General features: G+C 42.4%; 1 protein-coding gene across 2 annotated transcripts in view; it reads left to right on the forward strand.

The window, feature by feature from the left end:
• The window catches only part of LOC139414942 (pleckstrin homology and RhoGEF domain containing G3), a 116,323-nt gene that overhangs the window by 17,729 nt on the left and 77,726 nt on the right, over positions 1-20,868 (forward strand). For both annotated transcript variants that reach the window (XM_071162591.1, XM_071162592.1), the window contains exon 2: positions 5,260-5,327. In XM_071162591.1, coding sequence (XP_071018692.1) covers positions 5,279-5,327 — 49 coding nt within the window. In that variant the 5' untranslated portion in view covers positions 5,260-5,278. The remainder of the gene's footprint in view (positions 1-5,259; positions 5,328-20,868) is intronic.

Genomic DNA, 20,868 nt, shown 5'->3' on the forward strand with positions numbered 1-20,868 from the left:
GATTGGAATGGCATGATATGACTTACTTGAGTGGGGATGGTTGAGAACCATGAGGATTATGGGACAATTGTACGTCTAGTTGTTGTATTCCTTCAGCTGTTTGTTCTGAGTGGAACACACTGCTGTTACAGATCTGCTTCATCATGTTATCTCAGGCACCATCGACATAACTGTATTAAAAGGATAGTAAAACAAATTATAATCCAATGTTTTAGCGTATTTAAAAAAAATAATAATAAAAAAAACATCTAATCATTGGATCATTTGAAGCCCTAAGTATGTCGACTGCAGGAAGTCTAGCGGTTAGAACGCTGTGCTAGTAACCAAAAGGTTACAAGGTGAAAAATCTGTCGCCTTAAACAGAATTGCTCCATGGTTGCCGTCAGTAATGGCTGATCCCTGGCTGGGACCCCACTCTTCGAGGGAGTTGAGGATATGCAAAAAGCACATTTCCATTTCACACCTCACACTTGTACAGGTTTTTAAAATGGCTTAATTAATCACCCCCCATTAATCGACACACACCGACATCTTGGTGTCCACACACATCATCGTAATGTTTTTGAGACATTTGACTGTTGCAGCTATGGTAAAATTAAGTAATACGGCCTGGGGGGAGTGTGGTGTATATGTCCAATATACCACAGCTAAGGGCTGTTCATAGCCACGGCGGAGTGCGTGGACACAGCCCGTAGCCGTGGTATATTAGCCATATACCACAAATCCCCGAGGTGCCTTATTGCGATTTATAAACTGGTTACCAATGTAATTAGAGCAGAAAAAAAATGTTTTGTCATACCTGTGGTGTACGGTCTGATATACCACAGCTGTCAGCCAATCAGCATCCAGGGCTCGAACCACCCAATTTCTAATTCGTCTTTTACTCATTTGTAATCACACACATTTACAATATCATACCCAATTATTTAGTTGCTCAATTATGTTGCGTTCATGTTTTCTGACTATTTTAAATGCCTTTATTCAACCAAAATCATTACAGCTTCACAGAAGCACTTATTTAACCAAAAACCAATAGAGCTTTACAAGCCCTCATTCAACCAACACCAATAGAGCTTTACAAGCCCCCATTCAACCAACACCAATAGAGCTTTACAAGCCCTCATTCAACCAACACCAATAGAGCTTTACAAGCCCCCATTCAACCAACACCAATAGAGCTTTACAAGCCCTCATTCAACCAACACCAATAGAGCTTTACAAGCCCTCATTCAACCAACACCAATAGAGCTTTACAAGCCCTCATTCAACCAACACCAATAGAGCTTTACAAGCCCTCATTCAACCAACACCAATAGAGCTTTACAAGCCCTCATTCAACCAACACCACTAGAGCTTTACAAGCCCTCATTCAACCAACACCACTAGAGCTTTACAAGCCCTCATTCAACCAACACCACTAGAGCTTTACAAGCCCTCATTCAACCAACACCAATAGAGCTTTACAAGCCCCCATTCAACCAACACCAATAGAGCTTTACAAGCCCTCATTCAACCAACACCAATAGAGCTTTACAAGCCCTCATTCAACCAACACCAATAGAGCTTTACAAGCCCTCATTCAACCAACACCAATAGAGCTTTACAAGCCCTCATTCAACCAACACCAATAGAGCTTTTACAAGCCCTCATTCAACCAACACCACTAGAGCTTTACAAGCCCTCATTCAACCAACACCAATAGAGCTTTACAAGCCCCCATTCAACCAACACCAATAGAGCTTTACAAGCCCTTATTCAACCAACACCACTAGAGCTTTACAAGCCCTTATTCAACCAACACCAATAGAGCTTTACAAGCCCTCATTCAACCAACACCAATAGAGCTTTACAAGCCCTCATTCAACCAACACCACTAGAGCTTTACAAGCCCTCATTCAACCAACACCAATAGAGCTTTACAAGCCCCCATTCAACCAACACCAATAGAGCTTTACAAGCCCTTATTCAACCAACACCACTAGAGCTTTACAAGCCCTTATTCAACCAACACCACTAGAGCTTTACAAGCCCTCATTCAACCAACACCAATAGAGCTTTACAAGCCCTTATTCAACCAACACCAATAGAGCTTTACAAGCCCTTATTCAACCAACACCAATAGAGCTTTACAAGCCCTCATTCAACCAACACCAATAGAGCTTTACAAGCCCTTATTCAACCAAAACCACTAGAGCTTTACAAGCCCTCATTCAACCAACACCAATAGAGCTTTACAAGCCCTCATTCAACCAACACCACTAGAGCTTTACAAGCCCTCATTCAACCAACACCACTAGAGCTTTACAAGCCCTCATTCAACCAACACCACTAGAGCTTTACAAGCCCTCATTCAACCAACACCAATAGAGCTTTACAAGCCCCCATTCAACCAACACCAATAGAGCTTTACAAGCCCTCATTCAACCAACACCAATAGAGCTTTACAAGCCCTCATTCAACCAACACCAATAGAGCTTTACAAGCCCTCATTCAACCAACACCAATAGAGCTTTACAAGCCCTCATTCAACCAACACCAATAGAGCTTTACAAGCCCTCATTCAACCAACACCACTAGAGCTTTACAAGCCCTCATTCAACCAACACCAATAGAGCTTTACAAGCCCCCATTCAACCAACACCAATAGAGCTTTACAAGCCCTTATTCAACCAACACCACTAGAGCTTTACAAGCCCTTATTCAACCAACACCAATAGAGCTTTACAAGCCCTCATTCAACCAACACCAATAGAGCTTTACAAGCCCTCATTCAACCAACACCACTAGAGCTTTACAAGCCCTCATTCAACCAACACCAATAGAGCTTTACAAGCCCTCATTCAACCAACACCAATAGAGCTTTACAAGCCCTTATTCAACCAAAACCACTAGAGCTTTACAAGCCCTCATTCAACCAACACCAATAGAGCTTTACAAGCCCCCATTCAACCAACACCAATAGAGCTTTACAAGCCCTCATTCAACCAACACCAATAGAGCTTTACAAGCCCTCATTCAACCAACACCAATAGAGCTTTACAAGCCCTCATTCAACCAACACCAATAGAGCTTTACAAGCCCTCATTCAACCAACACCAATAGAGCTTTACAAGCCCTCATTCAACCAACACCAATAGAGCTTTACAAGCCCCCATTCAACCAACACCAATAGAGCTTTACAAGCCCTCATTCAACCAACACCAATAGAGCTTTACAAGCCCTCATTCAACCAAAACCACTAACCAAGATCCCAGGATGTGCATTGAACATGTTCTATTATGTTTGAATTAATAGGCATTTGAGTTCCATTTTTGTTTCACAATACTGTTTTTGTTTTTTACTTCATGAATTCAAACAGATTTTTAGCACAATACTTTTTTGTTGTAGTAACTACTCATATTGTGTGAAATTGTCAGTCCACAATTCTTATAAACAAAATACAATTTCCCTGTTGCAATATTGTTCAGACTTCATGCGCAATATACTTTTTGTCAGTGCTTGACTTGGGCAGGAGCTCACCGGAGAGGAGTACCGGCACCTCATGTTCTGCTTGAGCTCCTGTTCCTCTTATAGAATATTAATCTAAATCTAAAGTTTAGTGGAGCTCCTGGACCTAAATATAAACAGCCCTGGCACCTAACATGAGTACTGGCACCTATTTCAGTCCAAGTCAAGCACTGCTTTCTGTAACAATTTACGTTAATGGTTTAGTGCTGCTCAGAGTTGTCTGAGGTGAGAGCAAGCAGAAAGTGCTTAAAGGTGTAATAAAATGGTGTGATAAATAAATATCGTCCCACTGTAATTGCCTTGGCTGCACCCCAAGCATAAGAGATGAATAGGCTGCCTGCAGACCCACCTTATACAAGGGCAATGGTGCTTTGAGCTCACCAAGGGCCTGACTGCGTCAATCCACTGTGCCCTCAACCTTTTTAAATGACTGTGAAGGGAGGAGTGAGAGGAAATTTGGATTGGAGAAGTAGCTGTGTCAGTGCCCCTAATTTATTGCTTTCTTGCCCTGTGGAAAATCAAGTAAGTTAGTCCTGTGTGTGGAAAATGTAGTGTTTTGCCAAACTTGCACAGTGTGAATAGAGCTGTGGACTGAGACAGCCACCCAGACAAAGCCAGAAGTCATGGACAATACCTTACAAGAAGCATCTTTCTACTGTGTGGTCTGTCACACCATGGAAGATGGGACTGTTAGAAAAGTAAACTGGAGTTTGTGGTTGGTTGGAAAGCCTGGCATTATTGGCATGAAGTAACAGCTTAAAGACCCTTGAAGATGTGAGATGGATTCACTTCTTGGATTCTTTTGAATGCCCCCTAAGTAGTCTGGTGGACATTCAAGATGTAGGAAGAACCATAAAGACATTGGTGGAATCTGTTTTCTCAGACCACATGAAGAGGCACATTGGACCACAGTAATTATATACGGACTATTTAATATGTACTTATTAGGCTGGCAAACACCTTGGTGTCCAAGGAAAGTTTGGCCTGCCGTGGCCCGTGGGATCTACATTTTTAGTTTATTTTAGGATTTGTTTTAAATGGGAGTCAATTGATATATTGCTGAGTGGGCATTCTTTGCCAAGTTACAAATCATTAGAGCTATTTTATAAACTTTTAAAAGTTTGTGCAATAAAAATAACAATTTTGCGGCAGCTTGAGGCAATTATTAACAGGATTTGGAACTTATTTTATTTCTAATACATACTGAGGTTAAGTTGAATTTCTCCTGCTGTGTTCAGCATGGTTAAGAGTTAGGGGAGCTGTTAAACCGGCTCGCTGAAACACCTGCATGATTTGCAATGTTGAGTGGCGATGATATATCCAAGTTCTGTCTAGAGTTCTCCATAAATCAGTCTAGGTACGATTTTTCTTTGTCTGTTAAAAATGTCCAGCTGGAAAAACATGATATCTCAGTTTCTAGTGCTTTTCCAGGCCACAGCAGCTAAGATAACACCCACACCGTAAAAAAGCACATTTAGTTTCAAATGACAACTGACGACTTTCCCACGCATAATTACCTTAGTGAGCAGACCTGTACTTCCTCTTTTGGGGGAAAGGAGGATTATGGCACTTCCTGTAATGGTGCGTTATGGGATTGATGAGCTGTCAAGACTCTGGTCAGCAGCTGTGCACAGCAGTAGTATGTCACAAGATGGGTGATTTTTAACTGTGGTCCTCTAGTCTCTTGACAGGGGGATCTGACGAGGGCTTTCATTCGCTGTCCTAATCCTGCATCGTCATGTGTTCTTGCAGTTCCCGAGGCCGCAGTGTCATGCCAGAGGGATCTCTCAACGCCACCTATGAAGTCCCAATGGGTGAAGGTAAGACGACTCACTGCTCTCCTGCTTCTTAAAGATATAGTTGTTTTAAAGATATACCCAGACTAGTATTGGGATGTTTGTGATTTCTCAAAACTGGTTACCAAATTTTCTGGGAGATCGCATCAAGTGAGAATTTCTAAAATGAGTTGTCAACAGGGAAATATATTTGCTGTAGAGGGCCTAGCCAGCAGTTTCTTTTTCATACTGCGTCTACTTGTCTCGTCCTGCTAAAAATATAGGCCGTTTTATTGAGGGGACCTTCATTGAATCACAAATCTCCCAGAGAGGTTAATGTATGAACACAATTATACTATTATAATACTCTTGTTCAACCAAGTTTGCTGTCCAGTTTTAAAGCAATGATGGAATATTGAAGAGCTTAGAATCTTCCGCTGAACTGGGCATTCTGAGTGTCTTCTTCTTTGTCTGCCTCCTGACATTTCAGTTCCTAAACTCCAAATAGATGCCAGCCATTTACCAGGAAGCTAGGGAGACTATTTTCTCTCCCACACTCTCTTCTTGAATGTTCTTTTTACATCATACAGCTGGCCTGGCAATGAAGTTAATCTGTTCTGTTCACGCAGGCCATGTCCTTCAAAGAAAAGAGAAACCCGCACTCTGCTCTTGCTCATGCCACTTGTTTTAATTCAAAATGAAACAAGCAAGACCAGTGTGTAGGTTTTGTCTTTTCTATGACGCTATTGCATTATTCCCACACACCTGCAACAATAAGCACTTTCCCCATCTATCTAAGAAGTCATTAAATAGCACCCTATTTCGAATATTGCGCACTACCTTTGACCAGGACCCATAGGGAATAGGGTGCCATTTGGGATACAACCATAGAGTTGTGGCAGGTTGAATAGGAAACTTCAAGGAGAAGGGTAGGGAATCTGAATCCTTATGAAGTGCCCAGTACAACAGTGTTGATTGTGTGGTGTCTGCACTGTGTACTTCCATTCTTCTCTCTCTCTCTGGTGCTGTGTGGCAGTGGAGGGAACCGGCTCAATTATTAGTCACACAAATCCTTTTCCAGGGTCTGAGTTTCTCACAATGGTGTTCTTTCTGTGCCCTGGTCCCATGCACTATAAAGGAATCTGGTTAGATTTAAACATTTTAAAGCACAGAATATTATATATTTTTGTTGTTACAACATCGGCTTTAGACAAGACAGATTTTGTGTTCCCTGGATTGGATGAGGCCATGATCAAAGTGTGGAACTTTTGTAGCTGCAGTTCATGTATTTTTACAGGGGAGGGGGGGTTGCTTGTTGCCTGTTTAACAGATGTAATTCTTAGTGGAGTTCATCTGAACTCAGTCGGACAAGCCACTATAAAGTCACACCTATATCCCCCCCCACACAGATGGTACATTCCCAGAGATAATTTATTATAGTGGTGTAACACTGACCACACCAACATGGTTGAATAGGGGTGAACATCCCTTCAGAATTACAGCCTGGTGATATTGTTAGTAGGGTTGGGTGGTATCCAGATTTACATATCGTCATACCGTCCTTCTCTCATAGCGGGATATACGGTATTACCAGTTTAGTACACAAGGGGCTGCCAACAAAAGCAACAAAGCCCATTGGGCATCTATTACCAGAGTAATAGTGAATTTCAATGGAGGCTGCTAACTAAACCAAACCAAAATAAGCTAATTGCAAAGACAGGCAATCCAGCTCATAAAGTTATACATGTACAGTGTTTTGGGACTGTATTCAGACCCCAAGGCTTTTTATTTTTATTTTTTTACTTTACAGCCTTATTCTAAAATTGATTAAATTGTTTTTCCCCCCTCATCAATCTACAAACAATACCCTATAATGATATAGCAAAAACAGTTTTTTTTAAAAATATTTGCTTATTTATACATATAAAATGATCACATTTACATAAGTATTCAGACCCTTTACTCAGTACTTTGTTGAAACACCGTTGGCAGCGATTACAGCATTGAGTCTTCTTGGGTATGACGTTACAAGCTTGGCACACCCGTATTTGGGGAGTTAACCCCATTCTTCTCTGCAGATCCTCTCAACCTCTGTCAGGTTGGATTGGGAGCGTTGCTGCACAGCTGTTTTTCAGGTCTCTCCAGAGATGTTAGATCGGGTTCAAGTCCGGGCTCTGGCTGGGCCACTCAAGGACTTTCAGAGACTTGTCCCGAAGCCACTCCTGTGTTGTCTTTGCTGTGTGCTTAGGGCCGTAGTCCTGTTTGGAAGGTTAACATTCATCCCAGTCTGAGGTCCTGAGCAGGATTTTATCAAGGATCTCTCTGTACTTTGATCTGTTCATCTTTGCCTCGATCCTGACTAGTCTCCCAGTGCTGCCACCACCATGCTTCACTGTAGGGATGGTGCTAGGTTTCCTCCAGTCATGACGCTTGGCGTTCAGGCCACAGAGTTCAATCTTTTTTTCATCAGACCAGAGAATCTTGTTTCTCATGGTCTGAGATTCTTTTGGTGCCTTTTGGCAAACTCCAAGTGGGCTGTCGTGCCTTTTACTGATGAGTGGCTTCCGTTTGGTGAATCTACCATAAAGGCCTGATTGGTGGAGTTCACCAGAGATGGTTGTCCTTCGGGAAGTTTCTGCCATCTCCACAGAGGAACTCTAGAGCTCTGTCAGTGACCATCGGGTTGTTGCCCACTTCCCTGACAAAGTCCCTTCTCCCCCGATTGCTCAGTTTGTCCGGGCGGCCAGCTCTAGGAAAATTCTTGGTGTTTCCAAACTTTTTCCATTTCAAGAATGATGGAGGCCACTGTGGAGACTTTCAATGCTGCAGAATGTTTTTGGTACCTTTCCCCAGATCTGTGCCTTTACACAATCTTCTCTGAATTCTACGGACAATTCCTTCAACCTCATGGCTTGGTTTTTCTGACTGTGAGACCTCGTATAAACAGGTGTGTGTCTTTCCAAATCAAGTCCAATCAATTGAATTTACCACAGCTGAACTCCAATCAAGTTGTAGAAACATGTCAATGATGATCAATGGAAACAGGATGCACCTGAGCTCAATATTGAGTCTTATAGCAAAGGGTCTGAATACTTATGTAAATGTTTTTCACATTTTTAAACTGTTTTCACTTTGTTATTGTATTGTGTGTAAATTGATGAGGGGGGGGGGGGGGGGGGGAAGTATTTAATCAATTTTAGAATAAGGCTGTTAACGTAACAATGTGGAAAAAGTCAAGGGGTCTGAATACTTTCCGAATGCGCTGTACATATAAAATACAATAGATGGCAGTAATCACCCCCAGACACACCCGGCTAACTTGATGGGTCTTGTGAAAGAGATGCTCCAGTAGAACCACCCCACAGCCATGCCTAGCTAAGTGAATGGGTCTCTACAGTAGGTGTAAACCGCACGGTGGAATGGTTACTTGCGTACTTGTGTAGTAGCCAGTGGTGTAAAGTAAAAATACTTTAAATTACTACTTAAGTAGATTTTTGGGGTATCTGTACTTACAACTTTTACCTTGCGACTTTTCAAAAAAACAAACTACTTTCTACTCCATACATTTTCTCTGACACCCTAAAGTACTTGTTTGAAAGCTTAGCAGAACAGAAAATGGTCAAATCCACACACTTATCAAGAGAACATCCCTTGTCACCACTACTGCTTCTGATCTGGCGGACTCACTAAACACAAATGCTTTGTTTGAAAATAATGTCTGCGTGTTGGAGTTGTACCCTGGCTATCTGTAAATAAAGACATTTGTGCTGGTTAGCTTAATATAAGGATTTTTTAAAATTATTCATACTTTTTAGTTTTGATACTAAGTATATTTTAGCAACTTCATTTATTTTTGATAAAACCAAATACATTTAGATTTACTCAAATAGTATTTTACTGGGTGACTTTCACGTTTACTTTTCTGTTAAGGCATCTTTGCTCTGACTCTGGTATGAGAATTTGGTACTTTTTCCACCACTGATACACTGATAGTAACGATATCAAAACTAGAAAGTGTCCAGATCAAAAAACAATATCAGTAGAGAAAGAACAAAATAATATACAAGAACCATATCAATAACCATATCAGAGACCCTGGTGATAGATGAGGTAGTTATACGCATACAATCAGGGATAAAGTGACTGAACAGCACAGTGAAAATAGTAGCAGCAACCTTTGTGTGTTAGGAAAAGGTCATGTGACTGTGCATAGAGTCACTGCAGATAGTCCGGATGAGTGGGAACTCGCCCCCAGTAATGAACTGGTTCGTCTGCCCCACGCCTGAACAACGGAATCTGTATGCGGAGAGCCTGCCTCGGTCCTGCCCTTGACTTTGGTGAGAGGCATGTGATGTCCATGGCCTCCGTCACAAAACTCCCTGATCTTCTCAAAGATGATACGTTTGTTTAGTTGTGTCCAGTCCAGGTGGTGCTTGTACAGGCAGACCATCCTATGGGAGGAAGGATGTCAGCGTTGTGCAGCAGCTGAAACCTGGTCTTGATTGAGTCCCAACGCTCCTTGGTGACAACACCACCAGGCTCCAGAGCTGTGACGCTGTAAAACACGAAAAATAGTCCCAACAAAAATGTAAGACATTTACAACCTTGCATAACATCAATTCACCTCCCAAGGTTAGATAATGATAACCTTTTATACAATGAAAATGATATTCACCTGAAGTGCTGGTACTGCTTGATATGTGGCAGCGGCCTGAAGTACAGAGTCAGGTGTTGTTGACAGCCGTATCTTTCCACCAGCGCCGTGCCGTCTTCCAGTCCAACCAGCTGCGGGATGTTGACCCCTGTCAGTGTTGTCCTTCACCACACCTGGAATCTCTGACAGTGTTCACTCTGGTCTGTCTGAAGCGCTGCTTGATGAGGCCGTAGCACCAGTCAGGTTCAAACTTGGTGAGGCCTATGATCAGGAAGGGAAGGTCCAGACTGATGGAGCTTGTGCATGGTCTGCCAGGCACAATACCTGAGCACATTTTTTTTATAACTAACCCAAGATAAACCTCAGCATGTCATTTTCAATGGGATCAAATTCGTCGTAGTGGGCAGAACAAGCAAGGTGGGCAGAGCCAAGCACGAGCTAGTGAGATTGTATTGGAGCGTTCAAGCATATATTTGCATATTTCCGTTAGGGAACACCTACTCTGAAGTGCGCGTGTGCAATACTGTAACTAAAATTGGCCTTTGCACTCCTTCTAAGCAATGCAATTTTTAAAAAAACGTTGTCAAAGGGTAAAGTCTACAAAAATGTGTCCACTCTGTTTGTAACAGATTCTAGTTTTTGAGAAAAGATAACTGTATTGAGATCAAATGTTTCATCGATGAGAACATTTGCAGAATGTCGGCCAAAATCCATCTCATTCCGTCTTCTCTGGACACTGGGCTTCCTCTCATTACCATATTTGGTAGTGAGTGGAAACGCCAAGCAGTGGCTTGACATATTATACATCCCGTGAAATATCTGTCATTGTTTTATCTGTGGTGGTGACGTGTGACATACGCCTAGCTTCCTGAAACGGCTCGCAAATAGCGTTGCACTTCTGTTGTGATCTGATGAAAAGGTAGCTATTTTCTGCCGAATGTGTTGCACTAATGTATTTTCTGTGAAGGAAAACTATAGTTGCACGTCCCTGATCACTCTATTGAAGCAAAAACACACTGACTTTCAATATAAAACACGACCTCTGTCAATACACAGCTGGACTCACCTGTTCCCGCTTTCTCCTGTTGTGATGTTGACAAACAAACACGTGACTCAACTGTTCTGGAGAACTACGGTGAGCTTCATAATGTCAAATAATGTGACTTACTCAACTGTTCTGGGGAACTACAGTGAGCTTCATAATGTAAAATAATGTGACTGGCTCAACTGTTCTGGAGAACTACGGTGAGCTTCATAATGTAAAATAATGTGACTTACTCAACTGTTCTGGGGAACTACGGTGAGCTTCATAATGTAAAATAATGTGACTGGCTCAACTGTTCTGGAGAACTACGGTGAGCTTCATAATGTAAAATAATGTGACTTACTCAACTGTTCTGGAGAACTACGGTGAGCTTCATAATGTAAAATAATGTGACTGGTGAAATTAAGAGCGCAATCTGCTTTATCTCCTAACGCATTGCACAAGTTGACTGCAGGGATTTGTTTAAAAAAGTAGCTACAAATAGTAAAATGTATTGAAAAACTTCAAATAAATAGTTTCAACAGTATTGGAAAAACCATCCTGTGGTTATTTCCAAATACCACAGTATACTGAATATACGGTATACCTCCCAAGCCTGCTGGTGTCTTTCTCCTCTGTCATTGAGACCATGTATTTTATTTGTCAGCATGAGGCCTAATGTTGTTTTCCTGACAGGTGGGACTACATGTAGTTTGATCTTTACATGGTCTAAAATGATATCCATCAGTGAAGCTGGTCTTCTGTACTTCTGTGTTTTTGTAGCTTAGAGTATTTGTGAAAAGCACTCTGAACTGTTGCTGGGCCACAGTAACTGAAAGGTTGCTGGATCGAATCCCCGAGCTGACAATGTACACATCTGTCGTTTTTGCACCTGAGCAAGGCAGTTAACCCACTGTTCCCCTGGCGCCGAAGACATGGATGTCGATTGGAGTCCTCCGCATCGCTCTGATTCAGAGGGGTTGGGTTAAATGCAGAAGACATATTTCAGTTGCATGCATTCAGTTCTACAACTGACTAGGTATCCCGTTTCCCTTTCCTAACACAGCCTAGTGACCTGTTGCCTGCTTTACAGAGAGAGCCCAGTGACCTGTTGCCTGCTTTACAGAGAAAGTAATGTGACCTGTTGTCTGCTTCACAGAGAGAGCCCAGTGACCTGTTGCCTGCTTTACAGAGAAAGTAATGTGACCTGTTGTCTGCTTCACAGAGAGAGCCCAGTGACCTGTTCCCTGCTTTACAGAGAAAGTAATGTGACCTGTCCTGTTGCCTGCTTTACGGAGAGAGCCTAGTGTCCCGTTGTCTGCTTTACGGAGAGAGCCTAGTGTCCCGTTGTCTGCTTTACGGAGAGAGCCTAGTGTCCTGTTGTCTGCTTTACGGAGAGAGCCCAGTGACCTGTTGCCTGCTTTACAGAGAGAGCCCAGTGACCTGTTGCCTGCTTTACAGAGAGAGCCCAGTGACCTGTTGCCTGCTTTACAGAGAGAGCCCAGTGACCTGTTGCCTGCTTTACAGAGAGAGCCCAGTGACCTGTTGCCTGCTTTACAGAGAGAGCCCAGTGACCTGTTGCCTGCTTTACAGAGAGAGCCCAGTGACCTGTTGCCTGCTTTACAGAGAGAGCCCAGTGACCTGTTGCCTGCTTTACAGAGAGAGCCCATTGACCTGTCCTGTTGTCTGTTTTATGGAGAGAGCCTAGTGATCTGTCCTGTTTTTAATGCAGCCATGGGGAGGTATGGCCTCCTGCCATGGGCATTGTAATGGTTCCTATCGGACAGGGAGTCTGGAGCACTGGAATGCTTCTAGTTCTGTCATCACATACACTTAGCTGAAAGGTGAAGTGAGGTGAGCTCATACTTTTGAATTAAAAAAAAGTGAAATACAATAACATCTTTGTAGGGAGATTGTACAGAACAGTGCTCCAACTACAGAATATTCTCATTGGCTCACCTCCAGGCCTGAAGAGCGTGTTCTGATGAGATTATTGTCTAGAAGTGAATTTATGACATCCATTTAAGGTTGTGTGTTATTATTCATGTCGGTGGAACGTCTGCATGAATGATAGTTGGTGCCTTGAGGCTGGTTTAGAGTCTTAATATCTACCTCTTCTCGTTGGTAATTGCAGAGAGAGACCTAATGCAGAGGGCCAATATGAATGTAATTTGTATTTTCCTAGTATTTCTCCTGTAAAGTATTTTATTATAAGTCTATGATTGTCTTCAACTGTCTGCTCAGCACGCAGCATGTTTAATAACTAGGTTAACTCTTTAGCTGCATAATGTTGTACACTATAAAGACTTGGTAGTGACTCTGCAGCCTGTGAATCCCTCAGGAGTCTGTCCATCCTGTTCCCCTCTATCTTTGTGTGACTTGCTGACTTACACTATATATTCAAATGCATGTGGATACCTTCAAATTAGTGGATTCGGCTATTTCAGCCACACCCTCTGCTGACAGGCGTATAAAAATCGGGAACGCAGCCATGCAATCTCCATAGACAAACATTGGTAGTAGGATGGCCTTACCGAAGAGCTCGTTGACTTTCAACGTGGCACCGTCATAGGATGCCACCTTTCCAACAAGCCAGTTCATAACATTTCTGCCATGCTAGAGCTGCCCAGGTCAACTGTAAGCGCTGTTAATGTGAAGTGGAAACGTCTAGGAGCAACAACGTCTCAGCCGCGAAGTGGTAGGCCACACAAGCTCACAGAACGGGACCGCTGAGTGTTGAAATGAGTAGCGCGTTGTCGTGTCTTTGGCATCATTAAAACTGAAGACTTATTTATCAAATAACGCTCTAATTATTATTACGCGATTAAACTGATTAATCATGAACTGTAATTAACTAGGAAGTCGGGGCACCAAGGAAAATATTCAGATTACAAAGTTATAATTTTTCTAATATAACTTTCAGATATTAAAATATCTGATCAATTAGTCTTCGAATTAATGAATTATTATTTACCTCACGTTAGTCTCATTCCAAACATCGCAAATGGTTGGTTATTTGCAAGAACCCAGTCTCCACTATGAGTCATCCATACATCAATTGTCTTAAAATCATTTATTTACTAAGTAATTCACAGAAATGCATAACAAACAAAGTAGATATGGTTACAAAGAAATTATAGAAGAATGTGCCCTAGTGGGCTAAACCGGCAAGGTGGCTTGTTAGACAAAAGGGGAGTGGGGGGTCAGCTGAGGAGACACTACAGAGTTGATTGAAATGCTAATCCTTTGCACATGAACGCTCACTCATTCGGGAACAATTGCAATCAATATATATATTTACGCTCAGTGTGTCGTCGGGATCTCCGTTGAAAAGTTTGTTTCTGTTGGAGAGTCTGTCCGCGCTCTCTCTCTCTCTTTCTGTCTGGGTTAGAATGGATAGTTCAGAGTGATATTCATGTCGTTATAGAATAGATGTTTCGGCGGTTGTCGGTCTTCGCGTTCAATGATGCCAAATTCCTAGTTGCAGACTAGTAATTAATATCAAAGACTTGTTCTTATTCTGTCGCTATCGATAGTCAGTTTAACCACGTGGTATGGTTAAAAGATTCAGCCATCTACTCAAACCTTAGCTTATACTCCGGTTTATGGTCTCTACTCAAACATTGGTCCTCTCGTGGTAAGCTGTTCTGCAACCTTCAGCCATTTCGTAATTGAGGTAAGCTTGGTCTGGTGATAGAAAACCCCGGTGGGTAATGTGGCCGTATTGCCTCCCATGAGTTTCACATAATTGTACCAAACGGACCAGTTCATAGCTGGATTCTTCACCAATCTTTTTTACCTTCTCCAGAACATAAATGTCGTTCGGATCTCCAGTTCTGTGAGGTGGAAGAAATTCCTCTGTTCTCTCTATGAAACTCACTCTCTCTATATTGTGGCCATGAGGAGATCATCTCCTCCAAGAATTTACGACCTCTCTGAATTTACGACCTGGTTGTAGGAGACAGAGAGATGGTGCCGAGGTAGGGGGATGGTGCTCGCGATGTCCAAAGAGGGCAATGTCAATACAGCGTAAAAAATGGCTGTCCTCGGTTGCAACACTCACTACCTAGTTCCAAACGGTCTCTGGAAGTAACGTCAGCACAAGAACCGTCGGAAGCTTCATGAAATGGGTTTCCATGGCCGAGCAGCCGCACAGAAGCCTAAGATCATAATGCTCAATGCCAAGCGTCGGCTGGAGTGGTGTAAAGCTCACCGCCATTAGACTCTGGAGCAGTGGAAACACGTTCTCAGGAGTGATGAATCACGCTTCACCATCTGGAAGTTCAACAGTCGAATTTGGGATTAGCTGATGCCAGGAGACACTACCTGCCCCAATGCACAGTGTCAGCTGTAAAGTTTGGTGGAGGAGGAATAATGGTCTGGGGCTGTTTTACATGGTTCTGGCTTGGGGCTGTTTTACATGGTTCTGGCTTGACCCCTTAGTTCCAGTGAAGGGAAATCTTAACTCTACAGCATAACATTCCATTATAGACAATTCTGTGCTTCCAATTTTGTGGCAACGGTTTGGGGAAGGCCCTTTCCTGTTTCCGTATGACATTGCCTGTGTGTACAAAGCGAGATCCATACAGAAATGGTTTGTTGAGCTCTGTGTGGAAGAACTTGACTGGCCTGCACAGAACCCTGACCTTAACCCCATCGAACACCTTTGGGATGAATTGGAACGTCGATTGCGAGCCAGGCCTAATCACCCAACATGAGTGCCCGACCTCACTAATGCTCTTATGGCTGAATGTAAGCAAGTTCCTGCAGCAATGTTCCGAAATCTAGTGGAAAGCCTTCCCAGAGGGGGGGAACAACTCCATATTAATGTTCGACGGGCAGATGTCCACATACTTTGTGGGTGTGTGCATGCACACGGAGTACACACAACATTAAGAACACCTGCCCTTTCCAATACAGACTGACCAGGTGAAAGCTATGATCCCTTATTGATTTCACTTGTTAGATTCCCTTCAATCAGTGTAGATTAAGTGGAGGAGACAGGTTCAAGGATTTTTAAGCCTTGAGACATGGATTGTGTATGTTTGCCATTGAGGGTAAATGGGCAAGAAAAATTATTTAAGTGCCTTTGAACAGGGTATGGTAGTAGGTGCAAGGCGCACTGGTTTGTGCAAAGAAGAACTGCAACGCTGCTGGGTTTTCCCACAGATTCCCCGTGTGTATCAAGAATGGTCCATCGCCCGAAGGACATCCAGCCAACTTGACACAACTATGGGAAGCATTAGAGTCAACATGGGCCAGCATCCCTGTGGAACGCTTTCAACACCTTGTATAGTCAACATGGGCCAGCATCCCTGTGGAACGCTTTCAACACCTTGTATAGTCAACATGGGCCAGCATCCCTGTGGAACGCTTTCAACACCTTGTAGAGTCAACATGGGCCAGCATCCCTGTGGAACGCTTTCAACACCTTGTAGAGTCAACATGGGCCAGCATCCCTGTGGAACGCTTTCAACACCTTGTATAGTCAACATGGGCCAGCATCCCTGTGGAACGCTTTCAACACCTTGTAGAGTCAACATGGGCCAGCATCCCTGTGGAACGCTTTCAACACCTTGTAGAGTCCATGCCCCGACAAATTAAGGCTGTTCTGAGGACAAGAGGTTGTGCGACTCAACATTAGGAAGGTGTTCTTTAATGTTTTGTACACTCAATGTATGTATTTATATTCCAGACTATGACTTTGCTCATTCTGATATTTTAAATTATATATATATATATTTTTTTATAGGAATATAGGCGTATTGCTAGGTATTATTGTTGCACTGTTGGAGCTAGAAACACAAGCTTTTCACTGCACCTGCGATAACATCGACAAGTCTGTGTACACGACCAATAAGCTTTGATATGGTTTGAATGGGCTTCTTTAGTAAATAAATGTCTGAATCAAATGCCTTGCAGAAACATAGAACTGCAGTGATGGGAAGTTAAAAATAGTAATTTGCTTATTTTAAATTTGCTTCACTTCATTAAGGAGGTGCATGAATTGTTGCCGGTAGGCCTATTCAATACCCTGAAAGTAGGCCTATATTGAAAAACATTCAGTGTGACTGATTTATGGCTGTAAAAACATCTAAAACACAGAGGTCAGCGGCCCTTATGGTAGCGTAGAATCAAATGGTTTATAGCACCCCATATTTCCTCTTAACCTCTTATGGTTGATGACTAGGCCCCCAGGTTGATGACTAGGCCCCCAGGTTGATGACTAGGCCCCCAGGTTGATGACTAGGCCCCCAGGTTGATGACTAGGCCCCCAGTTAAGACTTAAGGCTACAACTGTCAAGAATTGTCTGTCAGCTGTGAAGGTGCGAAAATGACATAAGCTCAGTCCAAGGTCTCTTCTTGACATTGGGATTTGGTTAGATAAATGGCATTAAGAGAATTATTAATGCACACTATGTTTGAGAACATTTTGTTGGCTGGTTTAAAAATGCCTGCTCCGGGAATGTTTTCTCAGCACATTTGAAAGGAGATTAAAAGATCAGCACCTTTTACCTAGAGTGTTTTGGTGACATTATGCCAGACGTTGCATTTTCAACTGAAATGGAGCTGATTAGCTAGCCTGCTATAACCACTCTACAGAATTCAGAGAGCTTAATCAATGCAGGGTAAAGCAGAATGTGTAAAAATGCCACAGAAGAGACGGAGGTAAGTCTTCCCCTCACTGAAACTGACTGTTGGCCTGAATTATGACACAAGACCCTTGAAACTAGACCAATTTCCTTACGCTGTGTTTCACTCTGTTGATCAATTTGGCAGTCTTGGTTACTGTGTTAACCTGTTTTGTATGATAGTCCCAGTGTGTTGCCTCTGATAACATGGAGTAAAGACTGAATTCTGGTTCTCCATCCATCTCATAGCATCACCTGGCCCATGAGACACAGGGAGGAGGGCATTCCGCAGATACCACCTCAGGCCGAGGGATGATTTGTTTGAGCGGTAGCCCAGCACGATGCCTGTCAGACTGCTTTCTTTCATTACACAAACCCAGCAAGTGTCTTCCAAGCAATCACCAGCTCAACACCAAGGTTTCCAAAGGGTGGGTGGGTGGTCGGGATAGTATCTAGGAAGAATGTAAGAGATCAAGAAAAAAAAGTAAAATTAGACGCCCTGACAATGTTCCTACGTCGTCACGGCGGCAAAAGGAATTAATTTGTAATCAGACTGACATGAAATTCGATACACATCTGACCACTATACTGTACAGTATGTACCATGGCTTGTTTTTACAGTCTCTAGAGCCCATCCAGTGTTCTCCCTGGCAGGAGAACGCTCCACACTTACATCCAGACATGGAAAGAACATAGACCAAATTCGGTTTGGCTGTGGAGTAGGTCTGAGAGCCCACTAGCTCAAATATTCATAGGTTCATATCTATTGTAAATCTTAGTCTCAACTGCGGTGGAACACATGCTTTCAGGGAGGATTACCTCTGATTTCGTTTTTAATAAATCAGACGTATAAATGAAACCAGGCTCACCAGCTCTGAGAATCCAAAGTTCATGGCACCTCATATTTAAAGCCCCTTTGCAGATATTCTGTATATTCAGTCAGGAATAAACAGTGTGTACTGCTGCCCAGACTATTAGGTTGCTGAGCATACATGACTTGATACATGGTTGGAAAGGAGTTTTTGAACCCCAAACTGTTCAGCTCAGACATCGGATTTGAATGCCCAGAGAACTGTTAGCATGGTATATTATAGTATATCATGTTCACACTGTTTATGTTGCCAACACTGCTACGTCTATGTTGCCAACACTGCTACAGTACATAATACACAGCGTTGTATGTTGCTAGTTGTTGTCAACTGGGAGAAGCTGCAGTTGACAACAACTAGCAACATACAACGCTGTGTATTGTGTACTGTTGGCACACAAGGTGAAGGGAGTTTTTGCCCCCCTCTGAGTGCTTGAATAGTTTGGAGACTCAATGTTTTGACCAATCAATGGTGTCTGTGGCAGTGAACTTATGCTGCTGAGAGAGAGAGCGAGAGACTTAAAGTAGGTAAATTGTTTAAGTGGCTTTGGTGGGCAGGCCGTACTATACAAGCCTTCTAGTACTGTATGTTGTGAGTGTAAACAGGAGCCGTTAACAGACCCAATAAAACGTTAGGTAGGATGTACAGGGACATACGTTTTGTTCTTGGCAAATGTTTTCCTCATTCCTCTACACTCTAACATGGATTAATTGTTCTGATGTGATTTTATATAGAATATATTATATAGAATATATAATCTCATATGGCAAATGATTGACTAGTGATTTGTCTCCGATTGGGTGAGTCAAGTGGATAACATTTGGCCATAAAAGAGGATATTTGTTCTGCAGTACACTCATGTGATACCGCACTCAGGTGTACTATTTGGGTAATTGTACATAAATAATGTAATATTGGGTCTGAAGTGTGTTATGGACGAATACCAAGTTACTTAGAAGCTCCACTGTACCTTTAGAGGAATGCACCAGGGGGAGTTTGCTGGCTGCACTTCACTGGTGTCCTGCTTATCTGATTACAGCAGGCTACTGTAAGTGCCTCTGCTAACAACCCTGTCTCTTAATGCCAAACCACACTACAGTATATTGTTAGACTAAGAATTTGACTAAATAAATGAGTCAAATTTAGTTTTTCTCCCCACCACAATTCCTTCTAGTTTGACCTTGTAAACACTTAGACATATATCCCCCACATCACACTTTAAGATGCATATCGCACTGTTTTTTACAAGCCCTAACCTTCCAGACATGTTCAGCAGAGTAGGGATAGGCTGGCTGCCGCTGCACTGGGCTGTCTACGACTGCAGTCAGTGTGAGTGGAACGTCTAGCCTGGCTGCAGATCAGTGCAGTCCGCAGGCTTTATGCTGTCAGTTCCCTCTGAACTAACACTAATTGGATAGAAGTTTTTCCACCAGCGAAGGGAGGCAGGTGTGTTTTGGCCGAGGATACAGACAATCTGATTTGATGAATGGGAATGCTGTGAGGGTTGAACATTTTTGATAAGAGGGATTTGATTATGTTTTAAAGACGTCAATCAAGATTTCTAAAGGATTTTTGTTGGAGTTTTTCCAGAGGAAAGAGATGAAGGTTTGTAGTCATTTTTAAGGACATTGAATGTACCGTTTTTGATTGCACTAATGGGACGGTTCTGTTATGTATATGGAACTAGTTCCATTTTTACAAAGATATTTCTTTGTGATGGCAAGCCTCATAGTGAGCAAATCACCAAGTTGTTGTGGGGTTTTATCAACTTTCCATTATTCATTAGTCGTATTCAGCATTATTTAATGAATTGTGATTATGCTACCTATTTGGTTTATAAGACTACAACCTAATCCTGCAAGAAAACCCCTGAAAAGTGGCAATTTGTATGTGAAAATATCACCTGTTTAGTTCATTGATGCCCTTGTCTCACCAAAAAATATATTTGCAAAAACAAATCCCTGTCAGACAGTTACTTGTCCCTTTACAGGGGATTTATTTTTGAATTATAATTGTTTTGTTTATCAGGGAGTCCCATTGAGGGTCTCTTTCTCAAGGGAGCCCTGCATACACATGATTTACAAAATACAATAGAATACAAATACATTAAAGAAACACAATCACATTCATAAGCAAGGATGTCCCCAATCAACTTGTAGGACTGCCTAAGATCCTGTTGTAAGGAACTCTGTCAATCACATTCATAAGCAAGGATGTCCCCAATCAACTTGTAGGACTGCCTAAGATCCTGTTGTAAGGAACTCTGTTTGAAGATTGTTCTATACATGAGTTGCAAATGAACTAAAAGCAGTTTTATCTCTGAGGAGACCAGAGGGATTTCCAGAGTTAGCCATCCCTGAGACCGGGTATGGTATCTCATACACTACCAGTCAACATTTTTAGAACA

This window comes from Oncorhynchus clarkii, chromosome 8, assembly GCF_045791955.1.
Source record: "Oncorhynchus clarkii lewisi isolate Uvic-CL-2024 chromosome 8, UVic_Ocla_1.0, whole genome shotgun sequence".
Lineage (NCBI taxonomy): Eukaryota > Metazoa > Chordata > Actinopteri > Salmoniformes > Salmonidae > Oncorhynchus > Oncorhynchus clarkii.